Here is a 27358-nt window from a genome sequence, read left to right as displayed (position 1 = left end):
TTTTATAAATTTAGAGTACCCAATTATTTTTTTTTTCCAATTAAGGGGCAATTTAGTGTGGCCAATCCACCTACCCTGCACATCTTTGGGTTGTGGGGGTGAAACCCACGCAGACACGCGGAGAATGTGCAAACTCCACACGGACAGTGACCCTGGACCTTTTGCTGAGCGAATTTTTCCTCTCGCCCAGCATGGCACTGGGCACCACACGCAGAGCACAGGAAGATCCCGGTCGGCATCCTGGCCAGTGCCGTGCGACCGGGCTGCGGGTGGGGCCCAGCACCGTTGCAGCTAGGAGCAGCAGGGGGCTGGAATCTTCCTGTGCTCTGCATGCGGTGCCCACAACCGCACTGGGCATTTGTTTGTGGGAGCTTGCTGTTCCATTTGTTCACATGACATTTTGACCTTGTGTTGGTCCATGTTGGCCGCAAGTGGACCAAACTCCAGAGGGAGGCAGTAGAGGCCTTCGGCCAATTTTCAGGATAAACCTCGGGAAGCTCCTTTCCAATTCCTGATGAAAACCAACCTCCCTGAAACCAGGGTTGCCCCACTGGAGATCGGTTTAGCTCAGTTGGCTGGGCGGCTGGTTCGTGATGCAGATCGAGGGCAGCAGTGTGGGTTCGATTCCCGCTTCCCGCACTGGCTGAGGTTACTCGTGAAGGCCCCTCCTTCCCAACCTTGCCCCTCGCCTGAGGGAAGTGTGGTGATCCCCGGGTTAAACCACCAAGCTGTCCCCATTCAAAGGGGAAAGTGGCCTATGGTCATCTGGGACTATGGCAACCGTACTTACTTCACCCCACACATTATGGCTTTCTGCGATGTGAGGGTGGTCCGATAGGATAAAGGGGTCTTTTTCCGGATGGCAGCCGGTGACTAGTGGTGTGCCTCAGGGGTCGGTGTTGGGACCACAACTATTCACAATTTACATTAATGATTGTTGCTAAGTTTGCAGAGGGGGGCAGCACGGTGGCCTAGTGGTTAGCACAGCTGCCTCACGGCGCCGAGGTCCCAGGTTCGATCCCGGCTCTGGGTCACTGTCCGTGTGGAGTTTGTACATTCTCCCCGTGTCTGCGTGGGTTTCGCCCCCACAACTCAAAAAAAAATGTGCAGAGTAGGTGGATTGGCCACGCTAAATTGCCCCTTAATTAGAAAAAATAATTGGGTACTCTAAATTTATTTTTTTTTAAGTTTGCAGAGGATACAAAGATCTGCAGAGGGACAGGTAGTATTGAGGAAGCAGGGAGGCGACAGAAGGACTTGGACAAGTTGGGAGAATGGGCAAAGAAGTGGCAGATGGAATAAAAGTGGAAATGTGTGGTTATGCACTTCAGTAGGAAGAATGGAAGTATAGACTATTTTCTAAATGGAAAAAGGCTTAGGAAATCAGAAGCACAAAGGGACTTGGGAGTCCTTGTTCACAATTCTCTTAAGGTTAATGTGCAGCTTCAGTCAGCAGTTAGGAAGGCAAATGCAATGTTGGCATTCATGTTGAGAGGGCTCGAATACAAGAGCAGGGATGTACCTCTGAGGCTGTATCAGGCTCTGGTCAGACCCCATTTGGAGTACTGTGAGCAGTTTTGGGCCCCGTATCTAAGGAAGGACGTTCTGGCCTTGGAAAGGGTCCAGAGGAGGTTCACAAAAAGGATTCCCGGAATGAAGAGCTTGTCGGTTGAGGACTCTGGGCCTGTACTCGTTGGAGTTTATAAGGATGAGGGGCGGAATCTCATTAAAACGTGCAGGATACTGAGAGGCCCGGATAGAGTGGACGTGGAGAGGATGTTTCCACTAGTAGGAGAGATTAGAACCCGAGGGCACAATCTCAGACTGAAAGGACGATCCTTTCAAACTGAGATGAGGAGAAATTTCTTCAGCCAGAGGGTGGTGAATCTGTGGAACTCTTTGCCGCAGAAGGCTGTGGAGGCCAAATCACTGAGTGTCTTTAAGACAGAGATAGATAGGATCTTGATTAACAAGGGGATCGGGGGTTATGGGGAGAAGGCAGGAGAATGGGAATGAGAAACATATCAGCCATGATTGAATGGCGGAGTAGACTCGATGGGCCGAGTGGCCTAATTCAGCTTGTAGGTCTTATGGTCTAAACCTTCCCTCCACAATGCAGCCCCCAGCGCTCCTCCCTGCTTCTCCCACTTATGCCTAACCTCCTCCATGGGGGCGCTCTCATAATATGTGACTCTTGACTGCCCTCTGCACTCAATTCAAGGGCAATTAGAGATGGGCAACAAATGCGGGCCTTGAACAGCAGCGCCCACATCCCATGAAAGAATAATGAAAATTGGCAGACACTGTAGCACCCCCACTGGCAGGATGACAGATTACAGTATCCCAGTTTCCAAATATGGACGGAGCAATTTATAATGTAAATATAAAGACCAAACATATGATTCTTATTAACCCCCCCCCCGAAGACGACTCATAGTGAGTCCTAATATTTTTGTTCAAATGTCAAAATATTTTGAAAGATTTGCAGCAACAATAGCTTGCAATTGTTCCCCACCTTACATAGAACAGTACAGCACAGAACAGGCCCTTCGGCCCTCAATGTTGTGCCGAGCCATGATCACCCTACTCAAACCCACGTATCCACCTTATACCCGTAACCCAACAACCCCCCCCCCCCCCCCCTTAACCTTACTTTTATTAGGACACTACGGGCAATTTAGCATGGCCAATCCACCTAACCTGCACATCTTTGGACTGTGGGAGGAAACCGGAGCACCCGGAGGAAACCCACGCACACACGGGGAGGATGTGCAGACTCCACACAGACAGTGACCCAGCCGGGAATCGAACCTGGGACCCTGGAGCTGTGAAGCATTTATGCTAACCACCATGCTACCGTGCTGCCTTGTGAAACATGTCAAGATTCTTGTATTATCGGTCAATATTTCACATCCAACCAAGTGAGGGGGCTTTAGGACAGGTGACCAATGACAAGGTCACTGAGGTAGGTTTTTAAAAAATTTTTTATTTAGAGTACCCAATTCATTTTTTCCACTTAAGGGGCAATTTAGCATGGCCAATCCACCTACCCTGCACATCTTTGGGTTGTGGGGGCGAAACCCACGCAGACACGGGGGGGAGAATGTGCAAACTCCGCACGGACGGTGACCCAGAGCCGGGATCGAACCTGGGACCTCGGCGCCGTGAGGCAGCAGTGCTAACCCACTGCGCCACCGTGCTGCCCAACTGAGGTAGGTTTTAAGGAAGGTCCGTCTGTTTAAAGCAGAGATTTGGCAGATTTCTAATCTTTAAAAAATTCATTGACGGGATGTGGGCGTCGCTGGCCGAGCTCAGCATTTGTTACCCATCCTTAATTGCCCCTTGAGTAGCTGGTGGTGAGCCGCCTTCTTGACCCGCTGCAGTCCCTGTGGTGTAGGTGCACCCACTGTGCTGTTAGGGAGGGGCTTCCAGGATTTTGACTCAGCGACAGCGACGGAACAGAGATTAGGGTGGGATCTTACCATATTTTTTCAAAGTGCCAAGTCATTGACAAGCTCTCCACCCGCACAGGCCGTTTACTCTCCAGATCTGGAATATTCAAGGCTATGGGCCAAGTGCTGGCCAATGGGATTAGGTAGACAGGTCAGGTGTTTTTCATGCGTCGGTACAGACTCGATGGGCCGAAGGGCCTCTTCTTTCGCTGTCTTAATCTGTGATTCTTTCTGAGGAAAAAGAAATGAGGCGGTTGGGGTTGGTGCCACCACTCGGGCGGGGCCTGGTCGAGCTGGCTCCACAGGGACCTGGGGCCCAATCAGCACAAGGATGGACCCCCGCCCCCCCCCCCCCCCCCAACCAAAGAGGCATCAGGGGCTCCCCCACCCCCACCAGCGATGTGTGGGCTTTCTAATGATGTTTAGATTTATTGACATTTATTAAGATGAGGTTCTCACCCTTTGTGGGCCTCATGGCATCGCCGGCGAGGAGGCCGGGAAAATCGGGAAGAACAATCCCTCCGGAGAGGAACGTGCTTCCTGATTCTCTCCGGATAATCCGCCTGGGTGTCCGTCCTCTCTGACGACAAATGCGGGCTAAGTATCGGTCCCATAGTCAGGATGATGAGTGACCTGAAAGGGAATTTCCAAATGCCAAGGATGTAATGGGATATGGTAATTGTCTGGTGATGGAACCATCAATTCTACGGACACGTGCTTGTAGGATTAGAATAGCGGTTTAATATACGTACAACAGAGCCAGCCTGTTAGCCGTTGAACTTTCGATGAACTGGCTGGCTGGCTCTGTGGCACGGATCTTTATACAGCAGCTCCAGGGGGAGGAATTCTGGGCGGAGCCAAGGGAGGAGCCCAGTACAAACTCTCGAGTACTCCCAGAGCTACTCCCCCTGGTGGTCAGGTAGTGCAACAGCACTTACAATATCGGTACATATATACAATGGGAACAGAGTGACATTGGTAACTTATAACACCGTGTGAATCTCATTCACCACATGTGGGGACAAAGAAGTCGATATGAACGTCCACCAAGGTCATATCATAATAATAATCTTTATTAGCATCACAAGTAAGCTTACATTAATACTGCAAGGAAGTTACTGTGAAAACCTCCCCATCGCCACATTCCAGCACCTGTTTGGTTACACTGAGGGAGAATTCAGAATGTCCAATTCACCAAACAAGCACGTCTTTCGGGACTTGTGGGAGGAAACCGGAGCATCCGGAGGAAACCCACGAAAACACGGGGAGAACGTGCAGACTCCGCACAGACAGTGACCCAAGCTGGGAATCGAACCTGGGATCCTGGCGCTGTCAAGCGTCAGTGCTAACCACTGTGCTACCGTGCTGCCCGATTGAATGGTGGAGCAGGTTCGTTGGGCTGAATGGCCCCCTCCTACTCCTGTGTTCCTCTGTCTTACAGATGGAAAGATTCAGGGAGGCAATTCCAGAGCAGCGAAAGGTGAAGAGCAATAAACAATACAGCACAGGAACAGGCCCTTCGGCCCTCCAAGCCTGCGCCGATCACGTGCTCTATCTAGACCTGTATCCTTCCACACCCCGTCCATTCATGTGCCTATCCAGAGAAGTCTTAAAGGTCGCTAACATATCTGCCTCAACCACCTCACTTGGCAGTGCATTCCAGGCCACCCCCTGTGTAAAAAAACTTCCCTCGCACATCTCCACTGAACCTATCCCCCCCCCCTTGTAATTGTAATTACCGCCCTGGGAAAAAGCCTTCAGCTGATCACCCTAACTATACCCCTCATAATTTTATAAACGTCTATCAGGTCGCCCCTCAACCTCCGTCTCTATCGGGAGAACAATCCCGGTTTGTTCAATCTCTCCTCATAGCTAATACCCTCCATGCCAGGCAACATCCTGGTAAACCTCTTCTGTACTCTCTCTCCAAAGCCTCCACGTCCTTCCGGTAGTGCGGTGACCAGAATTGGACACCATATTCCAAATAATCAATAGTTGATCAAGTTCAATACCCTGATCTTGCCTTCCCCCCCATACCCCTTGGTCCCAGGGCCGGTGCTAGGAATTGCGGGCCCAATTAGAAAAGTTGGGGCAGCAGGGTAGCATGGTGGTTAGCATGAATGCTTCACAGCTCCAGGGTCCCAGGTTCGATTCCCGGCTGGGTCACTGTCTGTGTGGAGTCTGCACGTCCTCCCCCCTGTGTGCGTGGGTTTCCTCCGGGTGCTCCGGTTTCCTCCCACAGTCCAAAGATGTGCGGGTTAGGTGGATTGGCCATGCTAAATTGCCCGTAGTGTCCTAATAAAAGTAAGGTTAGGGGGGGGGGGTTGTTGGGTTACGGGTATAGGGTGGATACGTGGGTTTGAGTAGGGTGATCATGGCTCGGCACAACATTGAGGGCCGAAGGGCCTGTTCTGTGCTGTACTGTTCTATGTTCTATGATGGCGGGGCCCCTACTCTACAAAAGTCAAAATTTATGTATGTTTATATTTCGTGTAGTATGCTCGTCTTTAACCAAAAAAAAACATTAAATGCTTGATATACGGGCAGCACGGTGGCCTAGTGGTTAGCACAACCGCCTCACGGCGCTGAGGTCCCAGGTTCGATCCTGACTCTGGGTCACTGTCCGTGTGGAGTTTGCACATTCTCCCCGTGTCTGCGTGGGTTTCGCCCCCACAACCCAAAAATGTGCAGAGTAGGTGGATTGGCCACGCTAAATTGCCCCTTAATTGGAAAAAAATAATTGGGTAATCTAAATTTATAAAAAAAAAAAAAAAAAATGCTTGATATACTAAAATTTTGAAACTTACTTACCCGGGCGGAAGGATTTGGCGGCGCAGGGCTGAAGGATTTGTCGACGGTAATGCGGTGCGTTCCCCAAAAGTAAAACTACCCTATAGTTCCTCTTAGAATACAGAAAAGGCTTCAAACGGTAACTCTGTCGCCGCTGGCGCGGGGCCCCCTTAAGGTGCGGGGCCCAATTTGATGAAATTGGTCAAATAGGCTTAAAACCGGCCCTGCTTGGTCCCTTTCGCCCCAAGAGTTATATCGAATTTCTAGATCAATATCGGAAAGAAACATCGCCACAAAAGGCACTTCCTGGTCGTGATCTCACCACCGTTTGTGGGAGCTTGCTGTGCGCTTTTTATATTCTTCCTTGATCCCTGTCCACCACCGGATAATTTTTTATTTTTTTAATTTAGATTACCCAATTATTTTTTCCAATTAAGGGGCAATTTAGCATGACCAATCCACCTAACCTGCACATTTTTGGGTTGTGGGGGTGAAACCCACGCAAACACGGGGAGAATGTGCAAACTCCACACAGACAGTGACCCAGGGCCGGGATTCGAACCCGGGTCCTCAGCGCCGTGGGCAGCAATGCTAACCATTGTGCCACTGGATAATGAGAACAGAGAACATTCCGGAAGGGTCTACGTTATACTACGTTACCAGAGTTATAAAAATGCAAGTTGTTGTTGGGAATGGGGTGCTGATGGAGGGGCTGGGGGGGGGCGGGATTAAGATCATGGAGTAGGGGGGGGGATGCCCGAGAGGCCAGAATTGGAGGAGCTCAGAGGGCTGGAGCAAGCTACAGGGTTCGAGTAGTTGGAGAGGTGGGGGAATGGAAATGGAAGGACTTTCTCTGCCTATAATCTGAACAAATGGGTTGAGAGATTGAAATAAGAAATTCCCAGCACCGAGCTGAAGTGAAATCAGCTCAATGTTCTGTTGATTCGGTTAGGCTCAGTGATGAAACCAGGGTCTATTTTTTTTTTTCCGCCGCTGTTTCCACTGAGACCTGTCACTCAATCAATCACCGGAGCGTGACCGGGATACATGATGTTTGTTTGTTTAGTTAGTTGTTGAGAATATTTAAGCGCCGCTCGCTCCTCAAGCTTTCTCAGCACGTTCTGTGCAGGGGCCTGGAGTCACGTTGCAGAGCTGCGGCGCTCATTACAGGCAGAGCAAGCTGCAGCGTGTAATATTAGCCATTCTGATTGTCTCCCCTACCTATTAATGCCTCCTTCGCGTGTGATGTTCGCCTTCAGCCCCGTGGGGCTTTGTTGGGAGGGGGGGGGGGGGGGGGGGCGGTGTGGAGGAGGAGGGGGGGGGGGCAGGGAACAGTCAACAGGCTTTCAGTGAATCATCACAGGCGGTGCCTGTCGGGTAGCTATTCGACTATGGGGGGCATTGCCTCGGAGTCCGAACCCTGTATAACAGAGTTGTTTTTCTTTTAGTTCATTCACGGGATGTGGGCGCCGTTGGCAAGGCCGTCGGTTGTTGCCCGAATGCCTTGCCAGGCCGTTTCAGTGGGTTGGTTAAGTCAACCATTTTGTCGTGGATTGGGACCACCTGTAGGCCAGGCTGGGGAAGGACGGCTGATTTCTTTCCCTAAGGAGGAGGGGGGGGGGGGGGGGGGGGGGGAGGTTAGTGAATCAGTTGGGTCTGGAGGATACTGAGCCAGCAGTTTCCGTGGGCACCATTGGGAGTGGCACAGTGCCTGTGACATAGACGCTGTGTTTCACTCGAAATGGGAAATGCAGGGGAAGGTGTGTGTGAATTTGTGTGTGTGAGTGTATGTGTGTGAATGTATGTGTGTGTGTGTGTAAATATGTAAGTGTGTGTGTGAATGTATGTGTGTGTGTGAATGTATGTGTGTGTGAATGTATGTGTATGTATGAATGTGTTTGTGTGTGTGTATGTGCGTGTGTGAATGTATGTGCGTGTGTGAATGTATGTGTGTGTGAATGTGTGTGTGTGAATGTATGTGTGTGTGAATGTATGTGTGTGTGTGAATGTGTGTGAGAATGTATGTGAATGTATGTGTGTGTGCATGTATGTGAATGTATGTGTGTGTGTGAATGTGTGTGAGAATGTATGTGTGTGTGTGAATGTGTGTGTGTGTGAATGTGTGTGTGTGAATGTGTGAATGTATGTGTGTGTGAATGTGTGTGTGTGTGAATGTATGTGTGTGTGAATGTATGTGTGTGAATGTATGTGTGTGTGAACGAATGTGTGTGTGAATGTATGTGTGTGTGAATGTATGTGTGTGTGAATGTGTGTGTGTGTGTGTGTGAATGTGTGTGAATGTGTGTGTGAATGTGTGTGTGTGTGAATGTGTGTGTGTGTGAATGTGTGTGTGTGTGAATGTGTGTGTGTGTGTGTATGTGTGTGTGTATGTGTGTGAATGTGTGAGTGTGTGTGAATGTGTGTGTGTGTGAATGTGTGTGTGTGAATGTGTGTGAATGTGTGTGTGTGTGTGAATGTGTGTGTGTGTGTGAGTGTGTGTGTATGTGTGTATGTATGTGTGAATGTGTGTGTGTGTGTGTGTGTATGTGTGTGAGTGTGTGTGTGTGTATGTGTGTGTGTGTGAATGTGTGTGTGTGTGTGTGAATGTGTGTGTGTGGCATGGACAACCTTCCGGCATCACGTAAAGCCAATTAGATGCATTCCATCCTTTGATGATTGACATTTCAGAGGGGGGGGGGGGGGGGGGGGGGGGCAGTTAAGAATCAACCACATTTGCTGTGGGGTCTGGAGTCACATGTAGGCCATACCGGGTAAGGACGGCAGATTTCCTTCGCTAAAGGGGACATTAGCGAACCAGATGGGTTTTTCCAACAATCGACAATGGTTTCATGGTCATCTTGGGACTTTTAATCCCAGATTTTTATTGATTTCAAATTTCACCATCTGGTGTGGTGGGAATCAAACCTGAGTCCCCGGAGCATTACGCTGGGTCTCTGCATTACTAGCCCGGTGCCAATACCACTACGCCACTGCTTCCTTCACGGTTGTCATCCTAGAGCAACCCCCCTCGTTCCCAGGGACAATTTTAGTGATCCTTCGCCTCCAAGTATATCCCTCCTTAAATATGTGCAGTACGGTAGCATTGTGGATAGCACAATTGCTTCACAGCTCCAGGGTCCCAGGTTCGATTCCGGCTTGGGTCACTGTCTGTGCGGAGTCTGCACATCCTCCCCGTGTGTGCGTGGGTTTCCTCCGGGTGCTCCGGTTTCCTCCCACAGTCCAAAGATGTGCAGGTTAGGTGGATTGGCCGTGATAAATTGGCTTTAGTGTTGGGTGGGGTTACTGGGTTATGGGGATAGGGTGGAGGTGTTAACCTTGGGTAGGGTGCTCTTTCCAGGAGCCGGTGCAGACTCGATGGGCCGAATGGTCTCCTTCTGCACTGTAAATTCTATGTAAAACTGCCAAGGTCGGAATTGAACCCGGATCCCTTGCGCTGTGAGGCAGCAGCGCTAACCACTGTGTCGCCCTGCGGTCTCACTAATACCCTGTGCGATTGTAACAAGACCTCCTTATTCCTGTACTCCAAGCCCTTATTGAAAGAGACCAGCGTTCCCTGGCCTCCCTATTTTCTTGCACGAGCACTTTCAAGTCTTTTGAAAACATCAACACTTGCACGGCAAATCAAGATTGGTTTAACATCACGAATGAGACGGAACCAACATCACTGCCACAGGAGATTCTGCGATTACCTTACATTTATGACCCTTAGTTTTAGAATCTCTCATAAGTGGAATCATCGTCTCCATCTTTAACTTACAGATACACCCGGGGGACCAGGGAGAGGGTATTGGGAGACTCCCCTTCAAGCGAGCAGGAAAGAGCTTTAGGTACTTAGGGGTGCAGGTGGCAAGGAACTGGGGGACCCTCCACAAGTTGAACTTTTCCAGGCTGGTGGAACAGATGGAGGAGGAATTTAAGAGGTGGGACATGGTACCACTGTTGCTGGCGGGGAGGGTGCAGTCAATCAAAATGACGGTCCTCCCAAGGTTCCTGTTTTTATTTCAGTGCTTGCCCATCTTCCTCCCTAGGGCCTTCTTCAAAAAGGTGACGAGTAGCATCATGAGCTATGTGTGGGCGCACGGCACCCCAAGGGTGAGGAGGGTCTTTTTGGAGCGGAGTAGGGACAGTGGAGGGCTGGCACTACCCAATCTCTCGGGGTATTACTGGGCGGCAAATGTGTCAATGGTGCGCAAGTGGATGATGGAAGGGGAGGGGGCAGCTTGGAAACGAATGGAGAGGGCGTCCTGTGGCAACACAAGCCTGGGGGCCCTAGTAACGGCACCATGGCCGCTCCCCCCCACGAGGTACACCACGAGCCCGGTGGTGGCGGCCACCCTCAAGATATGGGGGCAGTGGAGGCGACACAGGGGAGAAATGGGAGGTCTGTTGGCGGCGCCAATAAGAGGGAACCATAGATTCATCCCGGGGAACATCGACGGGGGATTTCAGAGCTGGTACAGGGTGGGCATACGGCAGCTGAAGGACCTGTTTATAGAGGGGAGGTTTGCGAGCCTGGGAGGGCTGGAGGAGAAGTTTGAGCTCCCCCCGGGAAACATGTTCAGATATTTACAAGTGAAGGCATTTGCTAGGCGGCAGGTGGAGGGGTTCCCCCTGCTCCCCAGTAAGGGGCCGAGTGATAGGGTGCTCTCGGGGGTCTGGGTCGGAGGGGGGAAGATATCAGACATCTACAAGATAATGCAGGAGGCGGAAGAAGCATCAGGGGAGGAGCTGAAAGCCAAGTGGGAAGGGGAGCTGGGAGAGCAGATAGAAGACGGGACGTGGGCGGATGCACTGGAGAAGGTCAATTCTTCCTCCTCGTGTGCGAGGCTGAGCCTCATTCAATTTAAGGTGCTGCATAGAGCTCACATGACGGGGACAAGGATGAGCCGGTTCTTTGGGGGTGAGGACAGGTGTGTCAGATGTCTGGGAAGGACAGGTGTGTCAGATGTCTGGGGAGGGGGGGGGGGGAGGGGAGGGGGGGGGGAGGGGAGGGGGGGGGCAGCAATGGTCGTGGGGGGGCATGCACGACTGTAACGCGGGCAAGTCTGCTCGCTGCTCATGTCTGAAACTGTAGGCTGCCTTGTTTGTTAAGTTGTTGCTTGGGGGGGGGGGGGGGGGGGGGAGGACTGGTGTGCGTGAGAGGGCGGGCGAGGGAGGGATATTTGCCTAGAGGGATTGTGTTGTATATAATTTAAAAAATAGTAGGGGTAAATGTTTGTATGGAAAAACTCTTTCAATAAAAATTATTTTTTAAAAAAATCTTTAACTTACAAATTACTTTTGTAATGTTAAAGAGGAGGACCCAGGTTCGATCCTGGCCCTGGGTCAGTGTCCGTGTGGCGTTTGCACATTCTCCCACTGGGTCTCATGCCCACCCCGATAACCTTTCATTGCCCCCCCCCCCCCCCCGGGCCCCATCTTTGTTAATCAAGAATCAATCCCGCTCTGCCTTAAAATTTAAAATATTCAAAGATTCTGCTTCCACCGCCTTTTGAGGAAGAGAGTCCCAGAGATTCGTCGCCCTCTGAGAGAAAATATCGCTCCTCATCTCCACCCGAAATGGGAGACCCCTTATTTTTAAGTACTGTAGTGCCCCCCTCGTTCCTGCTTCTCCCACGAGAGAAAACAACCTCCCCACATCCACCCTGTCCTTACCCCTCGGGATCTTAAAGATTACGATCAAGTTGTCTCTTAACCTTCTAAACTCCAGCGGATACGAGCCCAGCCTCTCCAACCTTCCCTCATAAGACGACCCGCCCAATCCAGGTATGAGTCTGGTCAACTTTCTCTGAAGTGTTTCCAACACATTTACGTCCTTCCTTACATAAGGAGACCAATACGGTACACAGTGCTCCAGACATGGCCACACCAGTGCCCGGCATAACCTCCCTATCTTTGTAATCAATTCCCCTCACAATAAATGATAACGTTAGATTAGCTTCCCTGATTACCTGCTCTACCTGCACACGGGCCTTTTGTGACGGTGGTGGAGTGGATGGTGACATTTCTGGCTGGAGTTTCGCCCCTGGGTCTGTTTACCAAAACACCCCCCCCCCCCCCCCCAGGCTTCCGCTCCCCCTTCATCGGCATGGTGACAGGTTTCCTGTCCGGCTTTGGGTGCCAGGCAGGCCCCTGAAGGCGTAAGGCCTTTCAGCCTGAGAGGAGCAGCAGGCTGCGGTGGAGGGAAAGTAACCGAGAGGGTGCTTCAACATTCTTTAAAACGTCAAATAAAAGGCAGATTCAGCAGCCAGGCCATGATTCTGAGAGGAGTCGGGGGTGAGGGAATCCCTCTTCAGGTGGCCTTAGGCTACAGGGTGGTCCTGACAACCTGCCAGGAGCACTGGCCCAGCACCCTGATGCCCGCCTTCAGGGAGCTCAATTGCCCCCCAGTTGCTTTGGGAAGCCGGAAGATCCCAGTTGGCCCCATTTAACTGCAGTCAACAAGGCTCATAATGAGCCTAATCGAACAGGCCCCGAATATCCCTTGGCCAAAATGGCTGACCCCAGTAGCAGGATCCGGAAAACGCAGAAGGCGCTGGTACTTCTAGGTCCCATCCCACCTCCCTTCCTGGGTCGATCCTGAAAATCTAGCCCTTCCTTTATGAAAATCGCTTATTGTCACGAGTAGGCGTTGGGCTTCACTGGAACATTGTAACAGGCCGAAGAAGGAAACGTGAGCAAGAGAGCGCGATGGTGATTGCAATGGCAAGCGTCCGGAAGGTCGGGGGTCATGAGTGCGGACGGAGTGCGAGGCGGTCACCCTGTCTGCATTCTAGGTAGAGACTAACCGCTCTGCCTGAGAAGCCACACCGAGTTCCTGATCTCAAAAAATAAAATAATTAGAGAATGTCGTTTTTCAAGCAAGTTGGTCCCAAGTTATTTTCAGACAGAGCTGTCGGCCGACCTGTTTGATCTCATTCTTCCAGGAAAACAACCGACTGTTTACTTCCGACGTAGGGTTGCCAACTCTCCGGGAATACTTGGTAATCTCCACAAATTGTACATTAATCTCCAGGACGTGGCAGCGACCAATCTTTTCTAAGAAGTTGTGAATTTTTTCCCCCACATTGTCATTGAATATTGGTTATAAAAATGTTGGGGATGGGGAAGGGCTGTTTGACTGAGAGCTGTGTCCCATCTGATTGGCTAACAAAGAGTTGGTTTGCTTTCCGATTAGTCGGGGGAAGGTGGGTCGCTCGTGGGAATGGGCGTGTCAGGTAGCCAAACGGTGGGAGCGTGGAGGCGGGGCCATTGGGGGTCATGTGACGACCCCTCCTGGAATGTGCCCAACCAGAATTGGCACCCCGGCTGCTCCCAACTTACCGGCCAATCAAACAAGCCTTCTTTCGACGCCCCATTGTGAGGGCACCCCCTTCGACAATGGAGCATCCCCTTGTGGTGGCCCTGGATGATGCCTGCGTCAAGCCTTAAATCTTCTGACCTGGACGTCAAAATGTCCCTTTATTGAGCCAATAATTTGAGATGAAGCATGGGAAAGTCAAAAGTGTTTCATGCATCTGGGGGGAAAGACCCTAATTATCTATTGTTTCGGGTTGTCAAGTAAAAATGTACAGCAAATTGGTCTTGAATTGTTCAAATGGGCTTTGTAAGGATTTTGGTCCCAGTCCATTATCTCTGTACTGACGCTCTCTCATTCTATATTCAGCAATAGGAACCCAGCAGAGGGGAAGCCCCGCTTCCTTGGCCATTGAGCTATTTGAACAGCACTTAGGTGGACACATCCTACAGGTAAGACAATGTTTTCCTCAAGTCCCATTCTTTTCACCATCCTTTCATGGACTGTGCTCCATATCATTCAATCTTGGTGACTGCATATTTCTGGTCTCCCAATCTTTTTTTTTTTAAATTTAGATTACCCAATTATTTTTTCCAATTAAGGGGCAATTTAGCGTGGCCACTCCACCTACCCTGCACATTTTTGGGTTGTGGGGGCGAAACCCACGCAGACACGGGGGAGAATGTGCAAACTCCACACGGACAGTGACCCAGAGCCGGGATCGAACCTGGGACCTCGGCGCCGTGAGGCAGTTGTGTTAACCACTAGGCCACCGTGCTGCCCTTGGTCTCTCCCCCCCCCCCCCCCCGTTTATTAGCCTGGGGCCTCTGGATTACTAGCCCAGTGTCAATACCACTCTGCCACTGTCTCCCCCTTAAATAAGGTGCTTCAGTTACCTGGAGAAACAGGATTGACTCCTCAAGAGAAGAGAAGGTTAGAGACAGATTTAACTGCGGTGTGCAAAATCAAGAGGAGTTTTGTTCAAGTAATTAGGGAGGAACTTTTTCTATCAGCTGGAGGGCTGGTAGATAGAGATCCCAGATTTAAGATAATTGGCCAAAGATCCAAAGGGGAGATGATGAGAATTTATTTTACGCAATGAGTTGCTTTGTCCTGGAATGCCTTTATGTTGGGACAATGATTGGATAAATGCATAAAGGAGTAAAAGTTGTGAGACTTTGGGGTAGGAGAAGGGGGAAGAAGGCATTTGGCATGCAAGGTTTCATTGGTCAGAACATTGGGACGTCTTGTTGAAGTTGTACAAGACATTAGTAAGGCCACACTTGGAATACTGTGTTCAGTTCTGGTCACTCTATTATTAGAAAGGATATTATTAAACTAGAAAGAGTGCAGAAGGGCAGCACAGTGGTTAGCCCTGCTGCCTCACGGCGCCGAAGTCCCAGGTTCGATCCCGGCTCTGGGTCACTGTCCGTGTGGAGTTTGCACATTCTCCCTGTGTTTGAATGGGTTTCACCCCACAACCCAAAGATGTGCAGGGTAGGTGGATTGGCCACACTAAATTGCCCCTTAATAGGAAAAAAAATGAATTAGATACTCTAAATTTATTTAAAAAAAGAAAGAGTACAGAAAAAATTTACGAGGATGTTACCTGGACTTGATGGTTTGAGTTATAAGGAGAGGAAGGATAGACGGGACCTTTTTTCCCTGGAGCGTAGGAGGCTTAGGGGTGAACTTATAGAGGTCAATAAAATAATGAGGGGCATCGATAAGGTAGATAGTCAACATCTCTTCCCAAAGGTAGGGGAGTCTACAACTCGAGGGAATAGGTTTAAGGTGAGAGGGGAGAGATACAAAAGAGTTCAGAGGAGCAGTTTTTTCACAGAGTGGTGAGTGTCTGGATCGTATAGTTATAGAGGGATATGGGCCAAATGCGGGCAATTGGGACTAGCTTAGTGGTAAACTGGGCATCACGGTGGCACAGTGGTTAGCATTGCTGCCTACGGCGCTGAGGACCCGGGTTCGAATCCCGGCCCTGGGTCACTGTCCATGTGGAGTTTGCACATTCTCCCCGTGTCTGCGTGGGTTTCACCCCCACAACACAAAAGATGTGCCGGGTAGGCGGATTGGCCACGCTAAATTGCCCCTTAATTGGAAAAAATAATTGGGTACTCTCAATTTTTTTAAAAAAAAGCTTCGTGGTAAAAACTGGGTGGCATGGACAGGTTGGGCCGATGGGCCTGTTTCCATGCTGTAAACCTCTATAACTCATAGAACTCTCATAGAATTTACAGTGCACAAGGAGGCCATTCAGCCCATCGAGTCTGCACCGGCTCTTGGAAAGAGCACCCTACCCAAGCCCACATCCTATCCCCATAACCCAGTAACCCCACCCAACACTAAGGGCAATTTTGGACACCAAGGGCAATTTATCACGGCCAATCCACCCAACCTGCACATCTTTGGACTGTGGGAGGAAACCAGAGCACCCGGAGGAAACCCACGCACACACGGGGAGGATGTGCAGACTCCGCACAGACAGTGACCCAAGCCGGAATCGAACCTGGGACCCTGGAGCTGTGAAGCAATTGTGCTAACCACTGCGCTATCGTGCTGCCCCAAAATCCCATGCTCAAGAGCGTGCTCTGTGAGGGAGGCTACTGAAGTTAAGTTGCTCCATCAGAGAAGGGGTCGCTGATAGGAAAGGGCTGAATGGCCTCCAGCCGTGTTGTACATCACAACAGCAACTGCACTTCACAAGTTCTTCATTAACTGTATTGCACCATGGACCTCATGAGGGTTGTGCTAGGTGCTACATCAATGCAAGTCGCCCGTTGCTCGATGATTTGGTGACAGTTTTTTTTACAAGTGAAGGAAATGAAAAGGGTGGTAAAACCTGTCCCTTCTCTCTCCTATTGATTTATTTTTCCTCGTCGCCCTGAACCCTTCCTTCTTCGGGAAGTACCCGGGTTTGGGACCTGCCTGGTTATTTTGAGCTGGAATATGTCAGATTTGGGGCCATTGCTGGAACACCTCAGATTCTCGCAATTAGCCAAGGGAGAACTCCAGGGCATCGTCGAGAGAGAGAGAGAGAGAGTGCTGCGTTGTCAGAGGCCAAAGATGTACAGGTTAGGTGGATTGGTCACGTTAAATTGCCCTGTAGTGTCCGAACGTGAGGTGGGGATACGGGGATAGGGTGCAGGTACGGGCGTAGGTGGGGTGTTCTTTCAGGGGCCGGTGTAGATTCGATGGGCTGAATGGCCTCCTTCTGCACTGTAAATTCTATGATTCTACCGGACCGAACGTCGGGGAAACCATCGGTTAAAGAAAGACAGAACATAGAATTTACAGTGCAGAAGGAGGCCATTTGGCCCATCAAGCCTGCACCGGCCCTTGGAAAGAGCACCCCGTTTAAGCCCAGAACTCCGCCCCATACCCGTAACCCAGCAACCCCACCCAACCCCTTTGGACACTAAGGGGCAATTTAGCATGGCCAATCCACCTAACCTGCACATCTTTGGACTGTGGGAGGAAACCGGAGCACCCGGAGGGAACCCACGCAGACACGGGGGAGAATGTGCAAACTCCGCACAGTCACCTGAGGCCGAAATTGAACCCGGGTGCCTGGCGCTGTGAGGCAGCAGTGCTAACCCACTGTGCCACCGTGCCGCTACTTCTCTTTGAACTCGTGCTTGTGGGATCTTTTGCAGCCAGTGCGCGTGAGGCTGGGCTTCTGATCAACGAAAGGAACCTCCGACAGTGTAACACCCCCTGAGGGCTATCACTGGGACTGTCGTGTCTCTGGAGTGGGAGGCCGTGGCATAGTGGTAATGTTACTGGACTAGTGATCCTGAGGCCCAGGCTAATTCTCTGGGGGACACGGGTTCGAATCCTACCCCGGCAGCTGGTGCAATTTAAATTCAGTGAATAAAATCTGGGATTGAAGAGCGACGTGGTGGCACAGTGGGTTAGCCCTGATGCCTCACGGCGCCGAGGTCCCAGGTTCGATCCCGGCTCTGGGTCACTGTCCGTGTGGAGTTTGCACATTCTCCCCGTGTTTGTGTGGGTTTCGCCCCCACAACCCAAAGATGTAGGTGGATTGGCCACGTTAAATTGCCCCTTAAATGGAAAAAATGAAATGGATACTCTAAATTTTAAAAAGAGTAAAATTTTCAAAGATTCAGAGGCGAGTGTTACCCAACACCTGACACCTGCTGGAAGATGTTGACGCAGCCAAGAGTCCTCCATCGACCCACAGTAAAGGCCGATTATCTTGGGATCTTGCTGTGTACAAATTACACGACAGCGGACACACATTTCCGGATAGTATCTCCTTAGCTGTAAACTGATTTGAGACCGAGGATGTGAAAAGGGCTTTGTTATTAATGCAAACCATTTGTACTCGCAAACTGGGATCAATCTGAGAATGCACACCGCCCCCCCCCCTCCCCCCCCCCCCCCCCCCCACCTCCCCCAAAGCAAACTGGAGGAACAGCACCTCATCTTCCGATGAGGCACTTCACAGGCCTATGGGCTCAGCATCGAGTTCAACAACTTCAGCCTTTTTTTAAAAATAAATTTAAAGTACCCAATTTTTTTTTTCCAATTAAGGGGCAATTTAGCGTGGCCAATCCACCTATCCTGCACATCTTTGGCTTGTGGGGGCGAAACCCACGCAGACACGGGGAGAATGTGCAAACTCCACACGGACAGTGACCCCGGACCGGGAATAAATGCTGACCTAGTCACATCCCGTAAATGAATTTATTTTTTTAAGCGTGTGTGTGGCGCAAGAAACAGTTATCGTTTCCGGCCGATGACCTTTTGTCAGAACGTACTGCAAGTGAATGAAAACTTGGTCGGTTTTAAGGAGCGTCGATAAGGAGGTGGGGGGGGGGGGTTCGGTGGGGGCTCCGGAGCTCGGGGCCGGCACAGCGGGAGGCACGGCCGCCAATTGTGGAGCGATCAAAATTGTGGCCCGAGAGGTCGATTGTCGACAGCGCAGCGATCTCAGAAGGTTGTGGGGAAGGCGGAGTTTAGGGGGCGGGGAGTTAAGGTAGGGGTTGGGGGGAATGGGGGTGGGGGTTGGCACCATCAAGGCTGCGGAGGGATTGGAAAATAAGGATGAGATTCTTTAAATCGATGTGGCGGATCGCGAACCAGCGCGGGGAGCAGGCCGTGGGGGGAAGGAGCGATGGGGCGCCTGCCAAGTTGACTTTTGAAACAGGAATCCCAAGCTGTACTGTGAAGGCGCCTCACGCCTCCGAGAAAAAGCTGAGAGGAACTCGAGCGGATTTGGAGGCCGAATCGGAAGTTAAGCCGCTGGGTCGGGACTGGAGGTCTTCTGAGGCCTGGTCTTTTCAAAGTAAAACCAGTGCTCGGCAAATTATACCCATTAATCCATTGTCTCACTGATAGCAGAAACTTGCAGGTTGACATTTATGTGTGAGCTTCTCTGAATGGAGATGGATTAGGCTAATTAGCGGTGGAGAGTAGTCATTACGATTGTCTTTTTAGGCTGGAGGCTAATTGCACAGAGTGGCATGTGGAAATAATTTTTAAACTGTAATTCATCAACCGCCAAGCATATCCTATGAGTTATTGCCAAATCCATTGTCATTGCTGTAGATATTATAAATGGCTCAATTCTGAAAAAAAAATATCACCACAATTGTATTTGAGTGGGGTTCATTTCCATTAAAATTTCACTTGGGTTTTTCATTTTAAATAAAAGCCTTCGTTTGGCAAATTTAAGGCAATCCAGACCCCGTCTGGTAGGCCAAAGTATGATTTGGAGGTAAGCCGGGTTACCTCGCCTTAATGCCTCTACCTCGCCAGTCTCCCTCTCCATTGAGCTGACTGGTGGTGACTTAATCTTAGGGGCACCGCGCCTCCGGCGAGGGACAAGGTGGAGAAGGCGGGGACTTCATGGATAACCTCAGCCGGCACGGGGATCGAACCCACGCTGCCGGCCTCGCTCTCCGTCACGAACCAGCTGTCCAGCCCACTGAGCTAAACCGGGGACCTGGGTCACTGTCCGTGTTGAGTTTGCACATTCTCCCCGTGTCTGCGTGGGTTTCGCCCCCACAACCCAAAGATTTTTTTTTTTACAAATTTACAGTACCCAATTCATTTTTTCCAATTAAGGGGCAATTCAGCCTGGCCAATCCACCTACCCTGCACATCTTTGGGTTGTGGGGGCGAAACCCACGCAGACACTGGGAGAATGTGCAAACTCCACACGGACAGTGACCCAGAGCCGGGATCGAACCCGGGACCTCGGCGCCGTGAGGCTAACCCACCCCACAACCCAAAGATGGAGGTGGATTGGCCACACTAAATTGCCCCTCAATTGGAAAAAATGAATTGGGTGCTCTAATTTTATATATATATTTTAAAAAAAGAATTGAAACACAATTCCATTAACTCAATCACCGTGAATCACTGACCTTGATCATATAAATGCCATGCCGTTATGAAGAATGCGCATCGCAAAAAACTGGTCTGTGCTTCACACAAACCTCTTCCCACTCTCCTTCAGCTTCCCTATCAACAAATCCTTACAGGAAGATTCGGAGCAAGGGGAGGCCATGAGGCATTTTGAGCCTACAGCGTCATTCAAACAGATCATGGCTGACCATCTACTTCTACGCCATTTCTTCCCACTATCTCCATATCCTTCGGTGCCTCTAGTCCCAAAAATGTATTAGTTTCTGCCTTGAACATGCTCAATGATGAAACTGCCACGTCCCTCTTGAGTTAGAGAATTCCGAAGATTCACCACCCGCTCACTTAGTGAAGAGATTCCGCCTCACCTCAGTCTTAAATGGCCTGACCCCTCGTTCTGAGATCGTCTACCCGACTCAATCCAACTATTTTCCTCCGGGAGCCAAATCAAAACATTCTATGGCGGGGCAGAGAGAGTTCCACGTTCTCACCCCTCCCTGGGTGAAGAGGTTTCTCCTGAATTCCCGATTTGGTTTATTAGCAGCAATCCTCTGCGGGATTATCCGACCCCCCCCCCCCCCCCCCCCGGGCCGGGTCAGAGAGTCCCTGGGGGAGGGGGGGCGGGGGCGCGAATCCTGCTCCGACGCCCCCCCCCCTCCCCCCCCCCCCCGGGGCCAGGTCAGAGAATCCCTGGGGGAAGGGGGGGGGTGTGAATCCTGCTCCGACGCCCCCCTCCCCCCCCGGGCCGGGTCAGAGAATCCCTGGGGGGAGGGGGGGGGGGGGCGTGAATCCTGCTCCGACGCCAGCTGCCATATTCTCCAGCGCCGGTTTTCAGGTGGGGTTCATGCCACGCTGCCCGGGGGGCGTTGGCAGTGCCTCCCCCCCCCCCCCCCCCCCCCCCCCCCCGGCAATTCTCCGGGCCACGATGGGCCAGGCGGCCGTCGGTTTCTGGCCAGTCCCGCCGTCGTGAAATGGACATGGTCCCGCATGGCGGGACCTGGCTGGTGCGGTTCTTGGGGAGGGCGTGGGAGAGCCCGGCCCCGGTTGGGGGCGGGGGCCCCCACGGTGGCCTGGCCCACGATCGGGCGGGCCTGTGCCGTGGGGGCACTCCTTCCTTCCGTGCCGGCGTCTGTAGGGCTCCGCCATGACCGGCGCGGAGAAGACGCCCCCTGCGCACGTGCGAGGATACGCCGGCCGATGTGTGCACGCGTTAACCCGCGCCGGCCCTTCGGCCCCAACCCCTCCGCCGCCGGCCTAGCCACATGGAGTGCGGAGGATGCCGCAACTTCCCGTTGGCCCGATGCCGGAGTAGTTTGCGCCATTTCTTTACGCCGGTGTGGGGCCATTGGAGGATTCGGGAGAACCCCGCCCTGTTTGATGGCTTCCACTTCTGACCTCTTCCCAACAAGTGAAAAATCTTCTCCATGGCTGCTACCCTATCAAGCCTTTCTTTCATTATCTTCACAACCTTCAGCAAGGTCAACCTTCCGCCTTTCCTTCCCTCGAGAAAATAATCCCACATGCTCACACACCTGATAAATAAATCCTCTCAATTCAGGTATCAACCTTGTAAATCTTTGGGGGCAACACGGTGGCGCAGTGGGTTAGCCCTGCAGCCTCACGGCGCCGAGGTCCCAGGTTCAACCCCGGCTCCGGGTCACTGCCCGTGTGGAGTTTGCACATTCTCCCCCGTGTCTGCGTGGGTTTCCTCCGGGTGCTCCGGTTTCCTCCCACAGTCCAAAGATGTGCAGGTTAGGGTGGATTGGCCGTGATAAATTGCCCTTAGTGTCCAAAATTGCCCTTAGTGTTGGGTGGGGTTACTGGGTTATGGGGATGGGGTGGAGGTGTTGACCTTGGGTCGGGTGCTCTTTCCAAGAGCCGGTGCAGACTCGATGGGCCGAATGGCCTCCTTCTGCACTGTAAATTCTATGAAATTTTACTACCTGGAGATCGGAACTGTGTTGTACTCCGAGTGTGGTCTCACCAAGGTCTAACCTACCCTGCGCATCTTTGGGTTGTGGGGGCGAAACCCACGCAAACACGGGAGAATGGTTAATTAAGCTTTAATTAGTATTTTGGAAGCCCCATTCTCAATCTCTCTTCCCCCCCCCCCCCCCGCCAGAAGGAGGCCATTCGGCCCATCGAGTCTGCACCGGCTCTTGGAAAGAGCACCCTACCCAAGTTCAACACCTCCACCCTATCCCAATAACCCAGTAACCCCACCCAACACTAAGGGCAATTTTGGACACTAAGGGCAATTTATCACGGCCAATCCACCCTAACCTGCACATCTTTGGACTGTGGGAGGAAACCGGAGCACCCGGAGGAAACCCACGCAGACACGGGGAGAACGTGCAGACTCCGCACGGACAGTCACCCAAGCCGGGAATCGAACCTGGGACCATGGCGCTGCGAGGCAAAAGTGCTGACCACTGTGCTGCCCCTCCTGAGGTCCCCTTCCAACCTTCTTTCCCAACACTAGTATTGTTCACAGTCACCTGGGGTCGAGTGGTTAGCACTGCTGCCTCACGCGCCGAGGTCCCAGGTTCGATTCCGGCCCCGGGTCACTGTCCGTGTGATATTTGCACATTCTACCCGTGTCTACGTGGGTTTCGCCCCCACAACCCAAAGATGTGCAGGCTAGGTGGATTGGCTTCGCTAAATTGTCCCTTAATTGTAAAAAAGGAATTGAAAATAGAACATACAGTGCAGAAGGAGGCTATTCGGCCCATCGAGTCTGCACCGATCCGCCTAAGCCCTCACTTCCCCGTAACCCAATAACCCCTCCTAACCATTTTGGTCACTAAGGGCAATTTATCATGGCCAATCCACCTAACCTGCACGTCTTTGGACTGTGGGAGGAAACCGGAGCACCCGGAGGAAACCCACGCACACACGGGGAGAACGTGCAGACTCCGCAGACAGTGACCCAAGCCGGGAATCGAACCCGGGTCCTTGGCGCTGTGAGACAGCAGTGCTAACCACTGTGCCACCCCAACTAGTTAGGCGTGTGACTGGCCTTTCAGATTGGTGATGGCGGGGAGGGTTGGTGGGTGCGGAGCTTGACCTTTCTGATTGGTTCAGTAGAGGCTGATGTCCGGGTTTTCTGATTGGTTGATTTGTGTAGTAAGAGCACAAAGCCTGTTAACTTGTCAGCAGAGAGGATGGCAGAGAGTGCCACGCCGGAGTGGGGCTCCTGTACCACACCAGCTGATGCCCAACACCGGGTCTCTATCAAGGCACAGAGCATCAACCTTATGAGATGGAAGGTTGCTACTGAGTAGGGAGACGAATGTCAACTCTCCTTGCTGCCATGGGAGTTCTGTGATTGCGTACACATGGCCTGCCCAGGCAAACCCTCACTGCCCATTCCTGGTGCCCATCGAACACCGCACCAGCTCTAACCTGCTTGCCCAGCCAAACCCTCACTGCCAACCCCTGGTGCCCATCGAACACCGCACCAGCTCTAACCTGCTCCTCGCACTCCAGATCTCCCCCCACTTGTTTTATTTCATCGTGAACCACAAGACGGGAATACATAATTCATCGACAAGATTAAAAACCCGCTCAGCACTTCAGCCGCTGACATTGGGAAAAGGTGATAAATATTCACCAGATAATTAGGGATGATGAACACCATTTGACCAGCCCTGTTTAATCGACTTAGGATAGCTACAGGTTTCGATACCCGCGTTGCACCGTTTCCTCACCTTTCAATGTTCCTCAAATCTCGTCAAATACTTTCCAAACTTGGACAGTTTACTTCCTCCCAGACTAATGGTGTTCAGTGCTTTCAGACGAATGTTTTGCCCTAAACAGCACAAAATATCGTCCTCTTACCCCTTTCTGCCACTACCAGCCACATCTCTTCCCAAATCTCAGTTCGACCTCCCCATATATTTTTTAAAATATTTGTTTTTAAATTTAAAGTACCCCATTCATTTTTTCCAATTAAGGGGCAATTCAGCCTGGCCAATCCACCTACCCTGCACATCTTTGGGTTGTGGGGGCGAAACCTACGCAAACACGGGGAGAATGTGCAAACTCCACACGGACAGTGACCCAGAGCCGGGATCGAACTTGGGACCTCGGCGCCGTGCGGCAACAGGGCTAACCCACTGCGCCAGTGTGCTAACCTCCCCACATCTTAAATGCTAGTCGAACCCTGGAATAGAATGATAGAATCACTACAGTGCAGGAGGAGGCCATTCGGCCCTTTGAGTCTGCACCGACCCTCTGAAAGACTACCCTACCGTGAGCCTACTCCCCCGCCCTATCTGTGTAACCCCGCCAAACCTGCACAGCGTTTGGACACGAAGGGGCAATTCAGTGTGGCCAATCCACCTAACCTTTTTTTTTATAAATTTAGATTAGCCAATTATTTTTTCCAATTAAGGGGCAATTTAGCGTGGCCAATCCACCTACTCTGCACATTTTTGGGTTGTGGGGGCGAAACCCACGCAAACACGGGGAGAATGTGCAAACTCCACACGGACAGTGACCCAGAGCCGGGATCGAACCTGGGACCTCAGCGCCGTGAGGCGGTTGTGCTAACCATTAGGCCACCGTGCTGCCCTCAATCCACCTAACCTGCACATCCTTGGACTGTGGGGAGAAACCGGAGCACCCGGAGGAAACCCACGCAGACGCAGGGGAGAACGTGCAAACTCTACACGGGCAAGTCACTCGAGGTCTGGAATTGAACCTGGGACCCTGGCGCTGTGAGGCAGCAGTGCTCACCACTGCTCCACCGTGCCGCCCATATGCGCCCTCCCCATAAAGTGCCTCTCACCGTCCAAGAGCGGAGTTCATCCGCCTGATCCCGTATGGGACCCAGTGGGACTTCAAGACTCCTTGATCACCCAGGCAGCCAATGGAATCATTGTGGGCCTTTTGCACCCTTCAAATCTGATGTGCATCCCAAGATGAGCACTGTAGGAAGTCTGACAACACCAGGTTAAAGTCCAACAGGCTTGTTTCAAACACGAGCTTTCGGAGCGCAGCTCCTTCCTCAGGTGAAGGAGCAGTGCTCCGAAAGCTCGTGTTTGAAACAAACCTGTTGGACTTTAACCTGGTGTTGTAAGACTTCTTACTGTGCTCACCCCAGTCCAACGCCGGCATCTCCACATCATGAATCCCAAGATGAACATCTTCAGATTGCTGTCAATAGCTGTGAAACTACGCTCATCATGGCAACCACCACCGTCCTCCAGACAGAGTGCTGGGCAGTGTCACATTGTACCTCAAGAAGGATATCCATTGTTGGGGCACAGCACTTACAACAAAGACCTGCGTTCACAAAGCGCCTTCGATGCAGTAAGATGCCTCAAGGTGTTCCAAGGGAGAGTTACCAACTGACGCGAGCCACGGGAAGTGGCTGGTAAGAGGAGTGACCAAAAGCTTGGTCATTAGCACAATGGGTTGGAGGCGGAGAGATTGGGAATTCCAGAGCTCGGAGGATAGGCAGCTGAAGGCACGGCCGTCAATGGTGGGCTGGTTAAAATCTGGGATGCCCGCCAGGGAGGGATTCGAGGAGGGCACAGATCTGACAGATTGCTGGGGTTAGAGGAGATAGGGGAGGGCCCGAAGACATGGAGGAGTTCTAAAACAAGGATGGGAATGTTCAAATCGAGGCGTTGATGGACAGGGAGCCTTGGGAGGTCAGTGGGAACAGAGTGATTGGTGTCAATCACTGATGTGAGTCAAACGGATTCAGTAGCCTGATTTATTTTGTTATTCGTCTGGACCAGCATTTATTGCCCATCCCTAATTGTCCTTGAGGGGGCAGTTAAGAGTCAAGCCCATTGCTGTGGGGTCTGGAGTCACGTGTAGGCCAGACCGGGTAAGGACGGCAGATTTCCTTCCCTAAAGGGGACATTAGTGACCAGATGGATTTTTGTTTTCTCTATAAATTTAGAATACCCAATTCATTTTTTCCAATTAAGGGGCAATTTAGCATGACCAATCCACCTACCCTGCACATCTTTGGGTTGTGGGGGCGAAACCCACGCAGGCACGGGGAGAATGTGCAAACTCCACACGGACAGTGACCCAGAGCCGGGATCGAACCTGGGACCTCGGCGCCGTGAGGCAGCAGGGCTAACCCACTGCGCCACCGTGCTGCCCCCAGAATGGTCTTTAATGACACGGTTACTGGGACTGGCTTTTTAATTCCAGATTTAATTCCTTGAATTTAAATTCCACCGTGGTGGGATTTGAACCCGTGTCCCCCAGAGCTTTAACCTGGGGGGGGGGGAGGGGTCTCTGGATTACTAGGCCAGTGACAATCCCACCATCTCTTCAAGGAGATTACGTTGGGGCAGCAGGAAGGGGATTGAATGGTTAGCTCTTTCAGGGAGCTAGCAAATCCACGATGGGCCGAATGGAGAACATGGTAAAATGGAAGGGTCGCCATTTAACTCCCTGAACCGCCTCTGCCATCAGATCATAGCTGCTTGGCTGCCTACCTCTACCTACCCGCCGTAGCCTGATCTCCCTTATTGCCTTTGGCTGAGAAAAACCCATCAATCCCAAACTTCTCCCACCCTTTCTGCGTCAAAGAGACCCCCCCCCCCCCTCCCCTTCCCACCCAGAAGCTTCTGAATCCCAGGGAATACAATCCTAATCCTAAATTGCTGGAAAGGCTTGGTGGAAACGGCACCAGGTGAATATCGGTCTCTCAGAGAGCCGGCACAGATGTGATGGGCTGAATGGCCCCATTCTGCGCCGCACGATTCCTTAAATCGTGCAGGTAGCGCTAGATGCCAGACAGGAGTGAGAGCAGATAATTCACACGTGAGAATTCATGCCTGAGAAGACACCCCTCCCCACCCCAACAACTGTCCCCGATCCATGGGCGGTACAATGGCACAGTGGTTAGCACTGTTGCTTCACAGTGCCAAGGTCCCAGGTTCGATTCCCGGCTTGGGGCACTCTCTGTGCGTAGTCTGCACGTTCTCCCCGTGTCTGTGTGGGTTTCCACGTGTGCTCCGTTAGTCCCGAAAGACATGCTTGTTAGGTGAATTGGACATTCTGAATTCTCCCTCCGTGCACCTGAACAGGTGCCGGAATGTGGCGACTAGGGGATATTCACAGTAACTTCATTGCAGAGTTAATGTAATAAAGATGATTATAATATATTATTGATACAACTGCAGGCCTTGTGCGAGTGATTAATGCTGGGACTGAGGGCAGTACGGTGGCGCAGTGGTTAGCACTGCTGCCTCAAGGCGCCGAGATCCCAGGTTCGATCCCGGCTCTGGGTCACTGTCCGTGTGGAGTTTGCACATTCTCCCCATGTCTGCGTGGGTCTCACCCCCACAACCCACAGATGTGCAGGGTAGGTGGATTGGCCGCGCTAAATTGCCCCTTAATTGGGAAACAAAAAATAATT

General features: G+C 51.6%; 1 protein-coding gene across 4 annotated transcripts in view; it reads left to right on the top strand.

The window, feature by feature from the left end:
- npas1 (neuronal PAS domain protein 1) overlaps nt 1–27358 on the top strand; it is a 402370-nt gene that overhangs the window by 222751 nt on the left and 152261 nt on the right. For all 4 annotated transcript variants that reach the window (XM_038786009.1, XM_038786006.1, XM_038786007.1 and 1 more), the window contains one exon: nt 13930–14012. In XM_038786009.1, coding sequence (XP_038641937.1) covers nt 13930–14012 — 83 coding nt within the window. The remainder of the gene's footprint in view (nt 1–13929; nt 14013–27358) is intronic.

Source organism: Scyliorhinus canicula, chromosome 27 (assembly GCF_902713615.1).
Source record: "Scyliorhinus canicula chromosome 27, sScyCan1.1, whole genome shotgun sequence".
Classification (NCBI taxonomy): Eukaryota; Metazoa; Chordata; class Chondrichthyes; order Carcharhiniformes; family Scyliorhinidae; genus Scyliorhinus; species Scyliorhinus canicula.
The sequence above is the reverse complement of the archived record's forward strand: the minus strand, read 5'-3'. Positions and strand labels throughout refer to the sequence as shown.